The 18,728-nt window shown below is 52.7% G+C and overlaps 2 protein-coding genes across 2 annotated transcripts in view; both read right to left on the bottom strand.

The window, feature by feature from the left end:
- CD79B (CD79b molecule) overlaps window positions 1-4,208 on the bottom strand; it is a 16,216-nt gene extending 12,008 nt beyond the window's left edge. Inside the window, exons 1-2 of the mRNA XM_034756243.1 lie at window positions 4,030-4,208; window positions 1,057-1,098 (exon numbers count right to left, since the gene is read on the bottom strand). Coding sequence (XP_034612134.1) covers window positions 1,057-1,098; window positions 4,030-4,123 — 136 coding nt within the window. The 5' untranslated portion in view covers window positions 4,124-4,208. The remainder of the gene's footprint in view (window positions 1-1,056; window positions 1,099-4,029) is intronic.
- A 9,713-nt stretch (window positions 4,209-13,921) lies between these two features.
- The window catches only part of SCN4A (sodium voltage-gated channel alpha subunit 4), a 104,067-nt gene continuing 99,260 nt past the window's right edge, over window positions 13,922-18,728 (bottom strand). Inside the window, exon 22 of the mRNA XM_034756257.1 lies at window positions 13,922-17,594. Within this exon, the coding sequence (XP_034612148.1) occupies window positions 16,399-17,594 (1,196 nt within the window). The 3' untranslated portion in view covers window positions 13,922-16,398. The remainder of the gene's footprint in view (window positions 17,595-18,728) is intronic.

Consider the following 18,728-nt stretch of genomic DNA (forward strand, 5'->3'; position numbering starts at 1 on the left):
GCTGGGGGCCGGCGGTGTCGGGGGCCGGGGGCCGGCGGGGCCGGGGGGTGCTGAGCGGGCCGGGGGTGCTCGGCCGGGGGCCGGGGGGTGCTGAGCGGGCCGGGGACCGGCAGTGCTGGGCGGGCCAGGGTGCTCGGCCGGGGGCCGGGCCCGGGGCCGGCACCCCAGGGCCCGAGCCGACCCAGGCTGGAGATGCCGGGGGGGCCAGACTGGGCCTCCCCTCCTCCCCCCACACCCGCTTTACCTGCTTCAGGCTTCCCGCGAATCAAATGTTCGCGGGAAGCAGGGGAGGGGGCGGAGTTGGGGTGGGGACTTTGGGGAAGGGGTGGAGTTGGGGCAGGGGGTGTGTGGGCGGGGCGGGGGCGGGGCCGGGGCCCCGTGGAGTGTCCTCCTTTTGGAGGTTCAAAATATGGTAACCCTATATTAGGGCTATTCGAAAAGGAGCATATTGATTATAAATTGTTAATAGAGAAATGGGTAGTGGTTTGGGTTATAAGTTTTTGCAACAGCTTAAGCATTAAATATATTTAAGAATGAAATAGGTAATTTACCATAATGGGAAAGAGACAGGCAGTAACTAGGAACCTCAGCTAACTCATCCTCTCAAAATGTATGGTTTTCCTGTAGTGTTGTAGCAGTCATTTGTGGTATTTTAAAATCACTTTTATCCTTACTAATTCTATTTGATTGGCTGCTTTTCTGTCCTGGAGTTTGCAGCACCAGCCTGCAGCAATGTCATTACTCTGTTGCAGAACAGAGTAAAAGAGATCCAGCCAATAACAAATCTCTCCAGTCCCTAAGCTCTGGGGGTCAGACCCTCAGCACTCCAATGGAAGATCTGGCCCTCAGGGTCTACCAGGTGGCTGCAGCTGGGGACTAGAGGTTGGAGCCACCAGCTGAGTTTCAGCTTTAGAGAATTTTCACTGGGACACTCATTTTCTCTTAATCTTGCTGTATTTTCAGTGGGGGAGGAGGCACCTGAGAGATGCACTAGGCAAAACACAAGCATCACAAAGGAGGGGATTCACTGTAACAGTATTATACAGCGGTACTGACCTGACCTCTGCAGGGTGGTGTTTCTTGAGGCTGAGATCTCACCTGAAAGACAGGAGAAGAACAGAAAAAGCAGCTCAGAGCTGGTGTAGTACAGAAAGGTCTCTCTGGAAACACTCAGCAAGCAGCCTCCACTGCCAGATAAACCCAGGCTCAGCAGGGCCCATACAAGTCACTGGCATTTGGAGGCTCAAGGGGCTATGGGAGCCAGGGTCTGACTCTCCCAGACATTCTGGCTCTAACCTTCCTCCGCAGCAGCAGGCAGCGTGGGCTGGGGGACGTGTCTGGGGCTGAGGGTCAGGTGGGCTCCAGTACTGACTCACTGGGACAGTCCTTCAGCAGGTGCCCTGAGCATTAACTGTCTAACTCCTGTGAGCACACACTGCAGCTGGGGTGGGCTGCTCCAGTCCTCTGTCACACAGCTGAGACTCAGGGCGGGAGGCAGGCTGGGCCAGTGGTTAGAGTGCTAGCCAAGCCTGGGGCTTGAGTGAACTCAGGACTGCACCGTGCTGAGGTTGAAACAGGCCGCTTAGCGGGGTGGTTTAGCCACTAGCCTGGGACTTTGGAGACTGGGGGCCATCTCCTGCGCTGCTACAGACTGTGTGAACTTGGGCAAGGCACTGAGTCTGTCTGGGCCTTGGTTCCCCAGCTGTAGACCAGGGCCGAGAGCCCTTTCCCCCAGGGGGGTTTTGTTTTTGTTTTAATGGAGATATCCCATCTCCTAGAACTGGAAGGGACCTTGTTGAAAGGTCATTGAGTCCAACCCCCTGCCTTCACCAAGTACTGATTTTGCCCTAGATCCCTAAGTGGCCCCCTTAAGGATTGAACTCACAACCCTGGGTTTAGCAGGCCAATGCTCAAACCACTGAGCTATACCTCAGTGAGGAGAAAGCCATTAACACGTGAGCCCAGCTAAGCACCCCAACTCACTAGCTGCTCTAGAGTCCGGCCCCAGCATTACAAAAAGCAACTTTAACAGACTTGTCAAGATAAATGGAGCCCATAGGGCAGGAAGTGCCTGGTCTCCCTGCTGTGACCCTCACCTCACACCCTACATGGGGCCACTCACAGAGTTAATCCAAATTAATTTCTACAGTGAATTAGTTAAACCATATTTAATCCCTGTGTGAACACTCTTATTCAGAATGAAAGTGGCCTGAATTTGGTTTAGCTTAATTGACTTGGAAGTACAGACTCGGTTCTTTGGGGCCCAGGCCAAGTCTCTCTATGGGGTGTGCAAAGTGCTAATGCCCTGGCGGGAACTGTGTAAATAAATCATTAACATGGCTGTGTCCCCCAAGAGGGGCTGGCCTGGGACTGGAACGCAGGGTACGGCTACACTGCGATAAAAGACCCAGAGCACGGCTGCGGCTGGCCCAGGTCAGCTGACTCGGGCTCATGGGGCTCTGGCTGTGGGGTTAGAAAATGCAGCGTAGGAGTTTGGGCTCCAGCCCGAGTCGGAATGTCTAAACTGCTATTTTTAGCCCCACAGTCCTAGCCTACAACTGCCCTGGACTCGGAGCCATGGGTTTTTATCACTGTGTAGACACACCCTTAGACTCTAAGCAGCATTTGTGCCCCTACATCAGCAACTCCCAAAGTAGCCCACAACTCTCCTCCCTAGCCAGGCACCTCTGCCCCGCAACCTGAGCTAGCCAGCCCCAACCCAGCATCTCCCCTGACACCCTGCAGCGGCTGCACCACTTCCCCAGTGGGGCAGATGGGCAGGAAGCGCTGTCCTGTTTACTGACTCGCTCCAGTGCACAGCTCACTCCTTTGCTATTTCTATGAAAATTGATCTGGGTGGTCAGGTGCAACCTGACATGTAGCTTTACTCTGTGGTTGTCTGCCAGCCCCTCGCCCATTCGGGCTGTGGTAATAACAATTCAGAGTAATGGTTTAATCATAGAAAGTGAATGTTGACACTCTATAGCTGTGCCCCTGCTGTTCACCTTGTTTGTGAAAGTTTGTACGAGCGGACGCCTCTGTGTATTAATGTTCCCGAACCACCTGTCATCTCCTCCTTCCGTGGGAAGAGAGGGGCTTCCAGTTAATTTAAGCAACAGCTGCCCAGTGCTCAGGCACTGCTACTCCAGTTTTCTACCAGCAAGAGCTCAATTCACCAGTCACATTGGCCAGCAAGTTGTAGCTGCCCAGCATTTCCCTTTAACCAGCACAGCCCTGGAGGGGCTCCGGCGATATGAACAAGGGAGATGTTACATTGTCTACTTAGCAAGGTTCCCAAGAAACACTCGGCAGGGTCTCACTTCTCTTACCTGGCTCCCATCACTGCAGCATCTGAATATCCCCCAAGCTTCGGTGGCTCTAGCCTCCACCCTGGGAAGCAGGCCAGGGCTCCAAAGCCCTTGTTCAGAACACACAGAGACAGGACATAACTTGGCCAAGGACATGCAGGATGCCTGTAGCACAGCAGGGAATGGAAGCAGGGTCTCACACATCCTAAGCCAGGGATCTAAACCATGGCACCAGCCTTCTCTCTGCTGGGTGGTTGTTTCGTGGGTTAGAACTGCAGAGCCCAACACGCCTTAGTGAGCAAAGGGCTGAAACCAAGCAGAGCCTGGCCACGCCAAGGGCATTACCTAGGCTAGTGATTACTTTCCCTGGGGTCCCACCATGTTGGGCAGCCCTGAGGCCAGAGTTCCTGCCTTGCTGCATATGCTGTGAAATCCAGGTCCTGCCTTCCCGGGAAACGTTTGCTGTGTGCAAACGGATGCTGAAATGATTTGAAAGATGAAAGGCGTTTGGGTTAAACAGCTTAGAAACAAGTGAGTGACAGCTGAGATCCCGTTTCTGGGTGAAGTTCTTTAGCGTTCCAACCCAGGACCAGGTGCAATGGGAGAGATTTCAATACTCTGTTGGCAGAATCCACATTTAGGACTAATTCCCATAAAGAGTTAATGCCGACTGCGCCAGCTGATAGCCCCGGTAAGATTAAAGAACCTGTGAAAACCCTACCTGAGATCAGGACTAACAGGCAGAGCTGCGTGCGGAGAGCTGCCAGACTCTTGCAAAGGGAAGCCATTTCTGAGGTAAAATGGCAGGAAAACATCAACGCCCCGGCCTTGCGCTGCGGCTGCAGAAATGCGGCGAACTCTCCAACTGGCTTCGTCTTTAGTGCTAAAAATGACAATGCTTTAGCGAAGCAAGACGGGATTTTCCTGTCGATGTAAATCAGGCCGTGCCGGGACTGCCCCAGGGGCTTGGTTTAGCACAGACTCAGCTGTGGGCCGTGGCTACGCAGCTGAGTGCATCTTCCCCGCCCCGGGCCAGAGGCAGAGATGTGGCAGCAGGAGCAGGGGAATGCAAATTGGTCTCCCTTCGGGTCGCGCTACACCCGAGTTGGAGGTGTAATTTCCAACTCAAGGAGCCCAGCCCACGCTAGTTTTGATCATGCTAATGCACTAACAACTGCAGTGTATCCATGGTGGTGGGAGCGGCAGGAGGGCCCCTCTGGGACTCAGGGTGGCCAGCCCCTCCCGCCGCTATGCTACACGTCTGTGTTTAGATGCCACCTTGATCAGAGCTAGCGTGGATATGTCTCCTCCAGCTGGGACGGACGCCTTCCCGCTTCAGTGCGGACATACCCTTGCACACCGACAAAGGTGTAAGTGACAGATCTCCTGCAAGCAACAGCAGGAGTCTGGATTCAGTGAGTCACCTCCCACAGCACGGGGCAGGCACTTCCCTCGCCAGCTTCGCATGTTTCAGACAGACTCGTGGCACTTCTGCCTGGCCTTTGCCGGGGAGTGCGGAAAGCCCCGACCAAACCCACCAGTGCTGGCTGGGATGGAAATCGGGCATTTGGCTGCTGTTATTGCTTCAAGCCAGGGAGCACTGCTGCACCCCCAGCACCCCCCAGGTCTGGTGCCCCCCCGCCTTTGCCCTGTGGTGTGCAGTGATTGCTCAGTGCTTGCCTGAGGTCTGCTTTGTTCTGGGTCCAGGTCCAGTTCCAATTGGCTGTGCATAACAACAAGAGCTTCCCAGCACCCCGGCCAGACCCTCTGTCTGGGAAGCTCAGCCCTTAAAGGCACAGCTCCACCCCTCTCCCCACCCCAATGCCACAGGCTTTCCCTGCATTGATGCGGTGCTGGTGGAATGCAGGGGGCAGGGCAATCCCAGAATTTAAGGCTCTCTTCCCCACTGCCGCCAAAGGTGCTGGCGGTCAGATCCCCCCCAGTGTGCACTGTAACGTGTCGTTTTCTGCAGCAGCTGGAGGGGTCATTTGGTGTTTGTGCTAGTTGCTGTTGGGTCATCTGAGTAGGCCAGAGCAGTGTGTGACCCGTGCCCACTCCATGTGGGGCTCTGGCCCCTGTAGTGGTAACTGGGGCATTCAGGTCTTGAGGAGCCTGCTGCGGCTTTAGCTAACAGAGTGGGGCTTTTAACTCAGGCAATGGAGGCTCGAGGCCCCACGTCCTCTGCTTGCTGCCGACAGCCCCCCAGGGGTGTGGTGTTACATGTGGTGACTGAAGGATTGAAGCCTCTCAACCTCTCTATACAGCCCCCGGGCAGAGTGCCCCGGTGGGGGTGGGTTATGGCAGCACCAGCATTCAGTTGCAGTGCAAGGGCAATATTTAAACAAGGCTCATATAAAAATGTGATGCCCCAATGGCCAAGGGGGGCCGATGCTGGAGTTCAAAAATTTCCAGTCCCACCTGGCGTTGCAGCATCCCGCCTAGTAAACCACCGATCAGCTGGGAGCTGGGGCTGCACAGGGAGCCAGCTGCCCCAGGAACTGCGGAGACTGGAAGCCCTGAGAGCCCCAGATCGGGCAGGCTGCCGGGAGCCTGGAAGCCCACCAGGCAGGCTGCCAAGGAGTTGGGGAGATGACTGAGCTGGCAGGAAAGCTGCCTGCTTTCCACTGACATTTCATGGGAATCCACACATTCCCACAGAATGCTTGGAGGCTGGTGAATTGATATTTTCCAAGGGAAGAATGTTCCACGGGAAAACCTCCGACCAGCTGTAGCCATGCGCCATCTCGGATGGGTGTCCGCTGTGCCGCGCCACTGCGTGTGGGTGTGAAATACAAGCAGGAATCTCTGTTATCCTGCTGAGTCCATCTGTCTCTAATCCACCAGAACCTTCTGGGAAAGGCCCGGAGCACTTCAGAGGTGAGCCGAATATGGCTCGATAGAAATGAAAGAGAGGTCTCTGGAAATAACCCTGAAATGCTTCTTTCTTTTTATCAGATAACATCCTGCCTTGGGGGGGATGGCAGCACTCAGCCGGGTTCAATAGTGCTCTGGTCTCTCTGGACAAATAACTAAACCAGCCCCACTCAAAAACCTGGGGAAATTAAACAGACTCTCCATGAGTACTCTAGATAGGCAGAATTTCCTCACTTGCAAGTTCTCTGGGACTGTGGGGAGACAAGGAAATCTGGACCAGGGGAAAGGGAACAGTCATGAACTTGGGAAAACAGAGCAACAGAACATGCGTGCTAAAAAAGAGTGAAATAGAATCATAGAATATCAGGGTTGGAAGGGACCTCAGGAGGTATCTAGTCCAACCCCCTGCTCAAAGCAGGACCAAATCCCAACTAAATCATCCCAGCCAGGACTTTGTCAAGCCTGACCTTAAAAAACGCTAAGGAAGGGGATTCCACCACCTCCCTAGGTAACCCATTCCAGTGCTTCACCACCCTCCTAGTGAAAAAGTTTTTCCTAATATCCAACGTAAACCTCCCCCACTGCAACTTGAGACCATTACTCCTTGTTCTGTCATCTGGTACCACTGAGAACAGTCGAAATCCATCCTCTTTGGAACCCCCTTTCATGTAGTTGAAAGCAGCTATCAAATCCCCCCTCATTCTTCTCTTCTGCAGACTAAACAATCCCAGTTCCCTCAGCCTTTCCTCATAAGTCATGTGCTCCAGCCCCCTAATCATTTTTGTTGCCCTCCGCTGGACTCCTTCCAATTTTTCCACATCCTTCTTGTAGTGTGGGGCCCAAAACTGGACACAGTACTCCAGATAAGGCCTCACCAATATCGAATAGAGGGGAATGATCATGTCCCTTGATCTGCTGGCAATGCCCCTACTTATACAGCCCAAAATGCCGTTAGCCTTCTTGGCAACAAGGGCACACTGTTGACTCATATTCAGCTTCCCATCCACTGTAACCCCTAGGTCCTTTTCTGCAGAACTGCTGCCTAGCCATTTGGTCCCTAGTCTGTAGCAGTGCATGGGATTCTTCCATCCTAAGTGCAGGTCTCTGAACTTGTCCTTGTTGAACCTCATCAGATTTCTTTTGGCCAATCCTCTAATTTGTCTAGGTCCCTCTGTATCCTATCCCTACCCCTCCAGCATATCTACCACTCCTCCCAGTTTAGTGTTATCTGCAAACTTGCTGAGGGTGCAGTCCACGCCATCCTCCAGATCATTAATGAAGATATTAAACAAAACTGGCCCCAGGACCGACCCTTGGGGCACTCCGCTTGATACCGGCTGCCAACTAGACACGGAGCCATTGATCACTACCCGTTGAGCCAGATGATCTAGGCAGCTTTCTATCCACCTTATAGTCCATTCATCCAGTCCATACTTCTTTAACTTGATGGCAAGAATACTGTGGGAGACCGTATCAAAAGCTTTGCTAAAGTCAAGAAATAACACATCCAGTGCTTTCCCATCATCCACAGAGACAGTTATCTCGTCATAGAAGGCAATTAGGTTAGTTAGGCATGACTTGCCCTTGGTGAATCCATGCTGACTGTTCCTGATCACTTTCCTCTCCTCTAAGTGTTTCAGAATTGATTCCTTGGGGACCTGCTCCATGACTTTTCCAGGGACTGAGGTGAGGCTGACTGGCCTGTAGTTCTCCGGATCCTCCTTCTTCCCTTTTTTAAAGATGGGCACTACATTAGCCTTTTTCCTGTTATCTGGGACCTCCCCTGATTGCCATGAGTTTTCAAAGATAATGGCCAATGGCTCTGCAATCACATGCCAACTCCTTTAGCACCCTTGGATGCAGCGCATCCGGCCCCATGGACTTGTGCTCGTCCAGCTTTTCTAAATAGTCCCGAACCACTTCTTTCTCCACAGAGGGCTGGTCACCTCCTCCCCATACTGTGCTGCCCAGTGCAGCAGTCTGGGAGCTGACCTTGTTCGTGAAGACAGAGGCAAAAAAAGTATTGAGTATATTAGCTTTTTCCACATCCTCTGTCACTAGGTTGCATCCCTCATTCAGTAAATACCCTCCCCCTTTCCAGTAACTTGAGCAGTAGTCTGTCTAACTTCCTTCCCACCTGCTGATGAGAATATCCCCCAGCTGACTGTCTTTTAAGTGCACCACTTCACCCACCCACTGCACCACTCACACTTAGGATCAGGAAATAGCAGTGTCCACATGTAGATCTATCTTCATTCCTAAGGAGGCTTCTTATCTGAAGACATCATCACCTAATATATCTTTGTAGCTCAGTCTTATTAAGATGCTAGTTCTAGGTAACTATACTACTGTTTATTGTATCATCTCTCATAATAAAATTTTTAGCTTACTTTTTTTTCTCACAGTGAAGTCCCCACAGAAGTCAAACCAAAAAGCACTTATGACTTTTAAGATGTTTTCTGAGTTCTCAATAATACACTTCTCATTAAAATACAAAAAAAACTTCTTTTTCAGAGGTTTTAGTTTGGAGCCCACTACCCCCCAACCTCCAAGTTCAAGTGTAGTTATGGTGACTCCTTGAGTGTCAGTAGAGGAATTGTGGGTAGGTAGTTTATGCAAATGAAGTTCTCTATGGCAGCACTTTTCCTTGTTCACCAGTAGAGGGAGTAGTGAGCTCTTTCCTGTCCAGAGTTTCTGGCCACAGGGCTTACATTATTTAGCATTCATATAATGCTAGTTCCTAGAGACCAACTGGTTTTGGGCTCCATTGCACTGGGCAAACATAGAACCAGTGACAATTCCTGCTCCAAAGAGCGTCCAATCCAAGAGATAAAATTGAACAAGCGCATGGTCTGGGGCGGAGGAGACACCATGACAAAAATAATAGACGGTGCACATTGCCTCGCCAACCAGTGCAGTGCTCCCAGGTGTTTCTGGATTATTATAATCAGTCTGTGCAACCAAACAGAGAATGCTGGTAACTTGCCTAGGGAGATCACAGCTTCTGTAGAAAAGCTTTTATTCTTAGAGCACTTTTTGAGGGTTTTCCCTTGTTGTTTGGACCTTCCTAACCCATTTAAATAGCAGCCAGGTAATGAGCAAGCCTGGGGTTCTCCCAGCTGTTTACTGTGTGTTTGTGTCTTCAGTGGACAGGAACAGTGTTAGGTCTCTGTACTCCAGGCAGTGTATGCAGATGTGTCCTTTGCTGGGCCATTCCTATTCATTATGGAGCTGGGTTTCACTTGTGTCCTTTTGGCAGCTCTAGTGCGACACAGAGAGAAGGCAAAGGCCGTATCCCCCACTCCACCACATGGTTTGCTCCAGAACCTTCTGTTCTGAACTTGGATGCCACAGGGGACATGCTGTGCTACTGAAAGAAGAAAACAATTCACCAGGATCTGTTTATCAGGAGGCTCCCTGGTCAGCCCTGCCAGTGGCATTATGGGAAGAGAGTCCCACCCCATGTGAAGTCGGTTCGGCCTACTCCTGCTCCATTTCCAGCAGAAATACCCCCAGTGCCCCCATCACACTGACCCTTTCCGGCCCAACATGGTTGAACTGGACCATAGAGACACTTGTTCTTCCTAGGGTGTCAGGTTCCCGGTTTTTGACCAGACAGTCCAGTCAAACAGGGGACCCGAAGCGTCCAGTCAGATCTACTGACTGGACACCCAAAGTCCGATTACTTCAGGCGGGGGAGGCACTGGGTCATCACCTGCTTCAGCCCCTACTCAGCCGGGGCTGCCTTCTACCTGCGTCGGGTGGCTGCAGCTCCCAGCCTTGGCTCCGCAGGTGAGCCCCTCCTGACCCAGGCGGGGTGGGTGGGAGGAGAAAAGCAGCGAGTGACGGGGGTGGGGGAGAAGAGAAGTGGATCGGGATGGGGCCTTAGGGGAAGAGGCAGGGCAGGGGAGGGGTTTTGGGGGAGTAGGCGGGGTAGGAGTGGGAATCATAGAATATCAGGGTTGGAAGGGACCTCAGGAGGTCATCTAGTCCAACCCCCTGCTCAGAGCAGGACCAACCCCAACTAAATCATCCCAGCCAGGGCTTTGTCAAGCCTGACCTTAAAAACCTCTAAGGAAGGACCTCAGGGGAAGGGGCAAGGCAGGGGAGGTTCCAGCACTCCTACTGTAGTGTCCAGTTTTTAAATATTACCACGTTGGCAACCCTAGCTCTGCCCTGACCCAGCTGCAGGACTCCCCACGGAACTGCCCAAACGAGCATCTGATGAAGATTCAGTGGGTGGGAGACGTCTGGGCTGCTCGCTGTGGGAGACGTGGGGGGCTGCGAGGAGCTGGACGGGGCAGAGAAGGACTTGGCTGCTGGGCTCTAGGAGATGGAGGCTCAGGAGTGAATTTCTGGGGGAGTCCGAGGGTCTGGATGGCTGTGGGGGGAGGGATTAGGGTCTTTGTTACTTGGTACATGTGGGAGAGCTAGGAGGATTTTGGCACCCGAGGGTGGGGGTCAGCAGTTACCATGGGGATCTGTATAGCCATTGAGTCTAAGGCCAGAAGGGTCCATCGGATCGGCACGTCGCCTTCCTGCACAGCAGAGGCCGAGAACCTCCCCAGTGACCCCTGTACTGAGCGCCCCAATGTACAGATCTGGGAGGGGTTGGCTTAGGAGTAGCCCGTACCATCCTTGCCTTTGCTGCGTGCCCCATGCCTGAAACATCACCCCCCAGCTGTGTGCACTCCCCCCAGCTCCCTCCCACAGCCTCGCTGGTGCCCTGGGCTAACCCCTGGGCATGGGCATGACACATGGTTCTTAAACCAGCAGCACTTCTTTCCCTTAGAAGGGCAGAGCTTAGCCAAGAATGAAAATTGAAATGAGATAAGCCCATGCAGTGTGTGTGTGTGCGCGCGCGTGCACATGGTGTGCACTTTCTGGGGCTAGTGTCCATTGCTATAAATACACCCGTGCAGTGGGTGGGTGTGCACACATGCATGTGCACCCTCCGGGGCCTGCGTGCATTGCTGTAAATACACCCAGGCAGAGAGAGAGCGAGAGTGTGTGTGTGTGTGTGTGCACGCGCGCCCTCTGGAGCCTCCGTGCATTGCTATAAATAAACCTGTGCGGTGTGTATGCACCTGCAGCATTGCTGTTATGTTTGCTTCGTCTAGTTTGCAATTCCTCTCTAGGAAGCTGCTCGGTAAGAGTCATGAATCTTGTTTCTTTCACCCCGGTCGCACAAGGAGGCGGCGGGGAAGCCAAGGGTTAAACCCCAGGGTCGGGAGTCCTCTGTTAGCAGCTTAAAGTTCTCACTATTTATTTTAAAGGAAACAAGAGGGAGGGAGGCGGTGAGCAAGAGAGAGTGAAGGGGCAGGGGGAGGGGACAGATTTTCAGAAGCTCCCAGGCAAGGCTCAGCACCCACAATTGGGGCCAGGTTCCTTCGCACGTTCAGTGCTACACCTCCCCCCACCCCCATGGTGGCACCCAATATGACCCTGTTGGCCTTTGAGCTGTAATCACCAGATGCAAGGTAGCCCTGGAACACGCCTTACAGGGCCTTGATGGGTCTGTCTCCACTGCAGTTAGATACCTGTGGCTGGCCCGTGCCAGCTGACATGGGCTTGTGCGGGTTGGCCAAGGGGCTGTTTAACTGCTGTGTGAATGTTCAGGCTCGACTTGGAGCCTGGGCTCTAGGACCCTGTGAGGGGCCCAGCCTGACCCCTTAGCCTGAGCCCTGCGCGCCTGTCAGGGGGTATGGGCCAGCCCCAGATGTCTAACTGTAGTGTGGACAGACCCACAGAGACCTGATTGTGGAGAGCCCAAAATCTGCCAAGATTTGAACACTCCTTTGCAACAGGGAAGCTAAATGGCTTGTAGGGCTGCTACGCTGCACTGGAACAGAGCGACTCCGCCAGATGATTGGGGTTTAGTTGGCCAGACACCCTCTCCCCTGCTCCTTCCAGGTGCTTTGCCGCTGCCTCACCCTAGAACCACAGGATATGACTACACTGCATGGGAGCCCAGGGCTGCGGGACCTGGGCTTGCGCATCCATACTGCATTGCAAACCTGGGTTTACAGTCGCAGGTCTCACATCTGTGTGCTGATGCGTTCACATTGCACAGTGCACTGCTGCGTAGGGTCTGCGGCTCCAGCTGCATCCACACTGCACAATGACAGGGCTTGGACCTGAGTCACAGCAGGACTTGGGCTCTGACCTCTCCTACCCCAGCAAGGGCCCAGGAGCTGGCTGACCCAAGTCAGACTGATTTGTGTGTGGACAGAAGTGGGGACTTGGGCTCAAACCTGAGTCAGTCCTGGGCTTAGTGTGCCATGTAGACACACTGAGCCCTGTGCTCTGGCCTGCGTTAGGGACTCTGCAGCTGTGCACTGGGCTGTGCTGAGCCAGGGGCTGGCTGAGGGGAGGCGAGGAGCTACCGCAACCGGAGCTCAAGCATTAGCCATGCAGGGGCTGAGCTGTTCTGCTAGTTCCAAGCCCTGAAGAATGAAGCTACTTCTCTAGTTCCCCTGCCCTCCCCAAACCCTTTCTCTTTTAAACGGACCTGGCAAATTAAAACACTCTGCTAATGCTCCAAGTATCCAAGCTAAGTAGCTCAGGGGGATGGGGGAGGCCAGCTCGGGTTAGCAGGCCAGCAAGTGATGTGTGGTGGATTGGACCCCAAGGGGTTAATGGGAATGTTGGCAGCTGATGTAACACAAATCAGACATGTTTCTAAACAGGATTGAGCATTTCCAGTTTTTATTTTAAGAAATATACAAAGAGAAATTGCTCTAGCTCATTGACTGAAACTCCTTGGTATTCTTCCACCCCTGCCCAACACGTATGTACAAGCAACAGCGGCTGTAAACCAGGCTTGGTGGCCGGGACCGCACCCCCTTTCTCCCCGGACGGACGTTCACAGGTAAACACACTGGAACCCATCCTCTCAAGCAGTGAATAGCCCCAGCGCCCTGAGCATGCTGACATCACAGAGTGCTGCTGATGAGCGGAAAACTTTGTTGTCTGCAGCAAAGATGCTCACCCTGCCACCCCAGCCCCCAAGAGGATTTGAACCCTAACCGTCTGCTGCTGGTCTGAGGCAAGTACACTCAGAGGAAGAGCCTGCAGGACCAGGGGCAGCAAGTTATATGGGTCCGTGATGCCCGTGCTCCAGGAATATTCAGAGCACGGGGACCCAGCTCCCCCAATGTTTGGGACTGGGTCTCTCCCCTATGCCCGCCTGCTGCCCCTGCATGCCTTCCCCTGGAGCATCTCCCAGCCCCACCTGCCGCCCCCAGGCGATTTAAAAGGGCAGTGCAGCGGGGCTAAAGCGGCTTCCTGCCCGCCCTCGCTCCACACGGCGCGCCACTCCCGGAAGCAGCCGGCACGTCCCTGCAGCCCCTGGGGGGAGGGGTGTCTCCACGCGCCACCCCCGCCCCAAGCGCTGACTCTGCCATTGGAACTGCAGCCAATGGGAGCTGTGGGGGCGGTGCCTGCGGGCAGTGACTCATGGAGACCCCTGTCCCCCCATCTAGGAGCCGCTGCCAGAGGGATGTGCGGGTCCTTTTCGGGAGCTGCCCAAGGTAAACGCTGCCCCCCTCACCCTCTCCTGCATTCCAACCCTCTGCCCCAGCCCAGAGCCCGCACCCAAACTCCCTCCCAGAGCCTTAGACATGGGGGGGAGGCGGGGGGATGGGATTTGGACCGTTCTGGGCACCACCAAAAATTACACAGCCCTGCGGCTCCTGCGCAGAACCCTGCATTAGGAGAAATCGGGACAAGCCCTTGGGAAAGTTATTGGGGACAATAACCCAGACAAGGCCGGGCAGAAGAACAATGCCTGTTCGTTAACAGCAGGTCTCTGTTGTGGGCAGCTGGCTCCCAGCCTAGTTGCTGCATACTCTGGGTGGAATTGCAGCCCTAGTTAAGTCAGTGGCAAAACACTGATTGGCTCCCACAGGCCGGGATTTCCCCTTGCTTGGTTCCTGAATCGCACTCACAACATCCACCCGACGGGAAGGAAGAACAGTTCTATCAGCACAGAAATCATGCAGGGCCAAATCCCTGCCTGCCTCCAGAGGGGCTTCCAGCTTCTGCCTGGGGACGCAGTCCTGCCTCGTTCCATGCCATGATGCCCCGGCAGACTCACTCTACAGCTGCTACAGCCATTGGAATGGACGCACCAGCAGCCGCACGGCCCTGTGCAGGGGACCTGTGTGCAGGGCCCTTGTGCTCAGTGAATCTTCAGGTTATGTCCCTGCCTCCCCCAATCCACCCAGCCTGGTGCTCCGGAGGGGCTGGCTCTCCACCGCCTTCCACCCTCTGCAGCAGCACCATTCCCTTTGCTCTCAGGCTGTGCGCGCCCACGCCAGCGGGGAGGGAAGGGCAGGAGTCATGGCTGGAGCCTGCACCAATGGAAGCTTTTGCCATTGGCTTCAGTAAGGGCAAGTTCAAGTGATACAGCTCCAGCCCAACGCGTGCGTAACCTTGAGCCTGCGAGCGGTCCCATTGAAACCCACTGAGCGACTCCCAGGCTTAAAGCTAAGCACGGGCTGGGGCGTGTTTTGTGGTAGCAGGGGAATACAGCGAGACCCGTGCTGAGTGTGCCATGCTGCCCCCATGCTCACTGCCTGCCAGGGAGTCGCTAGGAGCTTGGCCTGAGCTGGGGCTGCAAGATCAGGCCCCCACTTCCACAGGAGTCTGGAAAACAAATCTCAAGAGAGGGGCCCAGCTGCCCAGGGCTGGCTAGACCCGGGACCCTTCGTGATGGCCACTGGTGATGCTCAGTGACCCTTTGGCACCTCTGACACTTCATCTGAACAGAGCGAACAGAAGAGCATTAGCCATTAGCCAAAGCTGAGCTGGTTACAGCTTACGTTACACAGCGCGACTGCTGCTCTAGTTCACAGCTCGACACCAGATGGTGCGGCTCTGAGCGAATCCACAGACCGATCAAGACAAAGGCTTCGGAGTCAAAACTAATCAGATAGGAAGGCCTGTTTTGAAACTCTACCCCATCTGTTTCCACAGCAGAAAGTCCAACTCCACACTAAAGAGACGTGATAGAAAAGTCTCCCCGCCCAGTCAGAGGTCACTGTGTATGGGAGGAGGAGTTGGCAATAAGATTTAGAAAAGGGAAACAGTATTTCTAAGGTGACTTTTTGCTTTACTATTTTAGACTTTGCACATATGTTTTGCCCTGATATATACTGTCCTCCCGGAGGACTGTTAATTCATAAGGTGGGAGGAAAGTATTGATCACCAAGAAAGCACAAGGTTTTCCACGAGTAGATAGCAATTCTGTAAATGTACCTGATCAAGCAATTCATTATAAATATTCCAGTGCAACCAAACTGTTTTATCACCTGATCTGGCTCCACATGGCAGCCCGTGACCTGATGAGAACAAAGATTTCCTGCTCCAGGAGATGTGCATTAGTTAAGATTTGGTGAAGCTGGACTAGAGGTATTTCTGTAGAGAGAAGTGGGAATATTTGGGAACTAGTCCCCATACACCATATTTTGGTAGCTATTTTCCTTTCACATAATCTAGTTCCTAGACTAAATGGGAACCCAGAAAAGCAGCATGGAAATAACTAGTTGACATTCCTACTGTTCAGAGCTGAATGCTTTCTGGTGGAGATGAGTGTTAAAAGCTGGCATTTCACCCTGAGAATAGAGCTGCAGATTTTTTTTACTATGCAAACAAATCTTTAAGACATAATTGCACTTTTACTGTATATAACAAAAATCCTTAACGCCTATTCAAAAGAAAGGTGCTACTTTTAAGACATTGGAGATTTTTGTTCACAAAACCTTGTCATTTCTGCAATTATTTTTAATATTATTTCACTTGGCTCATCTCTCTCCTCGAATTCATTGCACTTCAGGAACAATAATGGGGCAAATACCTCAAGTGTGAAATAATATTAAGAAATAATTTTGAAAATAAAAGGAGAGCCATACCCAGTCGTTAACTTCTGAAACACATCGCTACCATGGTTCTATCGTTTTCAAACGTACAGTGCTTCTCTTTCACCAGCAATAGAGAGATTTCACATTTACCTCAGAAGAAAAATACTCAATGCCGCAAGTCGCGGTGAATTATAAAACCTGTGATGAATATGAGGTTCTGGTTAAAAAGTTGAGATGGGTCTGAAATACGGTACTATGGCGTTAGCTGTCTACAGAGAGGGATATGGGAGCGTTCTTGCAGAAGAGATACAAATGGAGTCTTTGCAGGATAGGAAGATGAAAAGTGCTTTCTGTTATACTAATGACTCTTTCACCTCTCGCTCCCCATCCCGTTTTTTCGCCTCACTAGGAGCAGCTCGAGTCTCTGGGCTTGCAACTGGCGCTGCAAGAGCCAGGCCTGAGGCCATTTCCAGGTGTGTATCACCGTTCCCATAAATCTTGTTCATTTTGTCTACAATTAGTCCTTCTTTTTCTGGTGCTCCCTCTGCAAAGATGCCCTCCTCTTGACTATGCCTGTACAGATAAGATGCCTGTTTCATCGACCGCTTTAGTAAATACCTTCGGAAGGCTCTTTGGATTTTTATGGCACAGACTTCTTCGTGCTTCCTTTTCAAAGTCGTAGTGATGGGTTCATAGGAAACCTTGGATGGGTTGGCAGCCATGAATTTCTCCTCCATTGTGGCTTTCAAGCCGTCCATTTCCCCTGAGTCACCCAGCACTTCTTTAGTCAGCGCAAAGAGAATATCCAGACAGTGGATTTTATCTCCGACAACCATCGGTAAATCCATGGTGATTAATTTAATCTTGTTTGGTTTGGCAATCTTGAGTGGCTCTTGCAGGGTGTCTACAAAATCCGACAACACGCTGTACGTGATAAACTGGGTGGCATCTGGATCAAACTTCTCCCACGTTTCATAGAACATTTCGAAGTCATCTTCACAGAGCGGTTCGCTGCTCTCCTCTGTAGCCACATTGAAGTTCTCCAGGATGATGGCGATGTACATGTTCACAACGATCAGAAAGGAGATGATGATGTAGGTGCAGAAAAAGCAGATGCCAATAGACGGGTTGCCACAGTCTCCTTTTACCGAACTTCCGGGATTCTCCAAGTTAGGGTCGCAGTCCGGTGGGCCACTGTTCAGGATAGGGTTGAGGAGACCATCCCACCCGGCAGACGTCGTGATCTGAAACAAACAGATGATGCTGTTTCCAAACGTCTCGAAATTGAAGATGTCGTCGATCCCAGACTCCTTCTTGACATAGGCAAAGTTGGACATCCCGAAGATGGAGTAGATGAACATCACCAAGAACAGCAGGAGGCCGATATTGAACAAAGCAGGGAGAGACATCATTAAAGCAAACAAGAGAGTCCGGATTCCTTTTGCTCCTCGGATCAGCCGCAGAACACGCCCAATTCTTGCCAGCCTGATCACCCTGAAGAGGGTGGGGGACACAAAGTACTTCTCTATGATGTCGGAAAGGACGATACCTGAAAAGGGGTGAAAAGAAGGTAAGCGTGTCTCGCTCCATGAGCTGAAGTAGTGAAGCAATGGGTAACCTGCTCTGGGTCTATATGCACCCTCTGTGCTGGAGAGCTGAGGAGGTGAATGCATGTGAAGGCAAGGGTGCTTAGCAGAGGACCATAAACTCACATGGGCTGGAAAAGGCCTCAGGAAAGTTCCCTACCCAGTGCTGCTGCACAATCCTATGTTCCCTGCGATTTGCCATCCAGCCACCATCTAAGAATCCACCATGTCCCATTGCAACTTGCCCCATTGCCTGGTGTGTTTCATGGTTGAAAGGTTTTGCTTACTGCTCAGTCTAACCCTTGCTCTTTTCTGTTGCCCCCGGTACTTCTCTCTTGCTAAAGGTGACAATCATGCTTTAGCCCCTATTCTTCCACACAGGGAGAACAGGGAGAGGCTGGTGAGCAAAGATAGTGTGGCAGTTAGGGCAGTCGCATTCTGGCTTCGAATCCCAGCTGTGCCACAGACGTCCTGTGTGATCTTGGCTTCATCTGCCTGTCTGTAACGGGGGGTATTGCCCTGCACCCCAAGGATGTTCTGAGGATACCGTGGGAACAGGCAGCCCTTATTATTTTGAATGTATGAGTTTATCTAAAACAGCCTTGTAGCGCACATGCAAAGATTAAAATGTAGCCAACTCGTCGCTAATGAGACGCCCTCCCAGAAACAACGAGCCCCCCTGAGCCCTTGCTGCACTCCAGTCCATGCTAGAGGGGTGTGCCACACAGTTCCTCCTGAAGGCTGAAAGAGGGGAGCAAGGGAGCCCTCTGCGAGGTGCCTGGGGTTGCAGACAGACCTTAGCCCCTTGGAGAAGGGGAGGTCTGCCCATGTAGGATCCCTTTATGCATGGAACCCAGGGAGTTGCTTGCGGTGAGAACGTGGGGTAGGATTTGCAGGAAGCACTTTAGGGTGCGCGCTCAGGGAAGGTTTTAGTGAGCACACAGGAAGGAGTTTTTTAGGGGGAGCACCTGGGAAGCAGGACCTAGGGTTACCATATTCAAACATTTAAAAAAGAGAACACTCCACGGGGCCCCGTTCCCGCCCCCGGCCCTGCCCCCAGCCCCACCCCAACCCCACCCCTTCTCCGCCCCCATTCC

The sequence above is a fragment of the Trachemys scripta genome, chromosome 23 (assembly GCF_013100865.1).
Source record: "Trachemys scripta elegans isolate TJP31775 chromosome 23, CAS_Tse_1.0, whole genome shotgun sequence".
Classification (NCBI taxonomy): Eukaryota; Metazoa; Chordata; order Testudines; family Emydidae; genus Trachemys; species Trachemys scripta.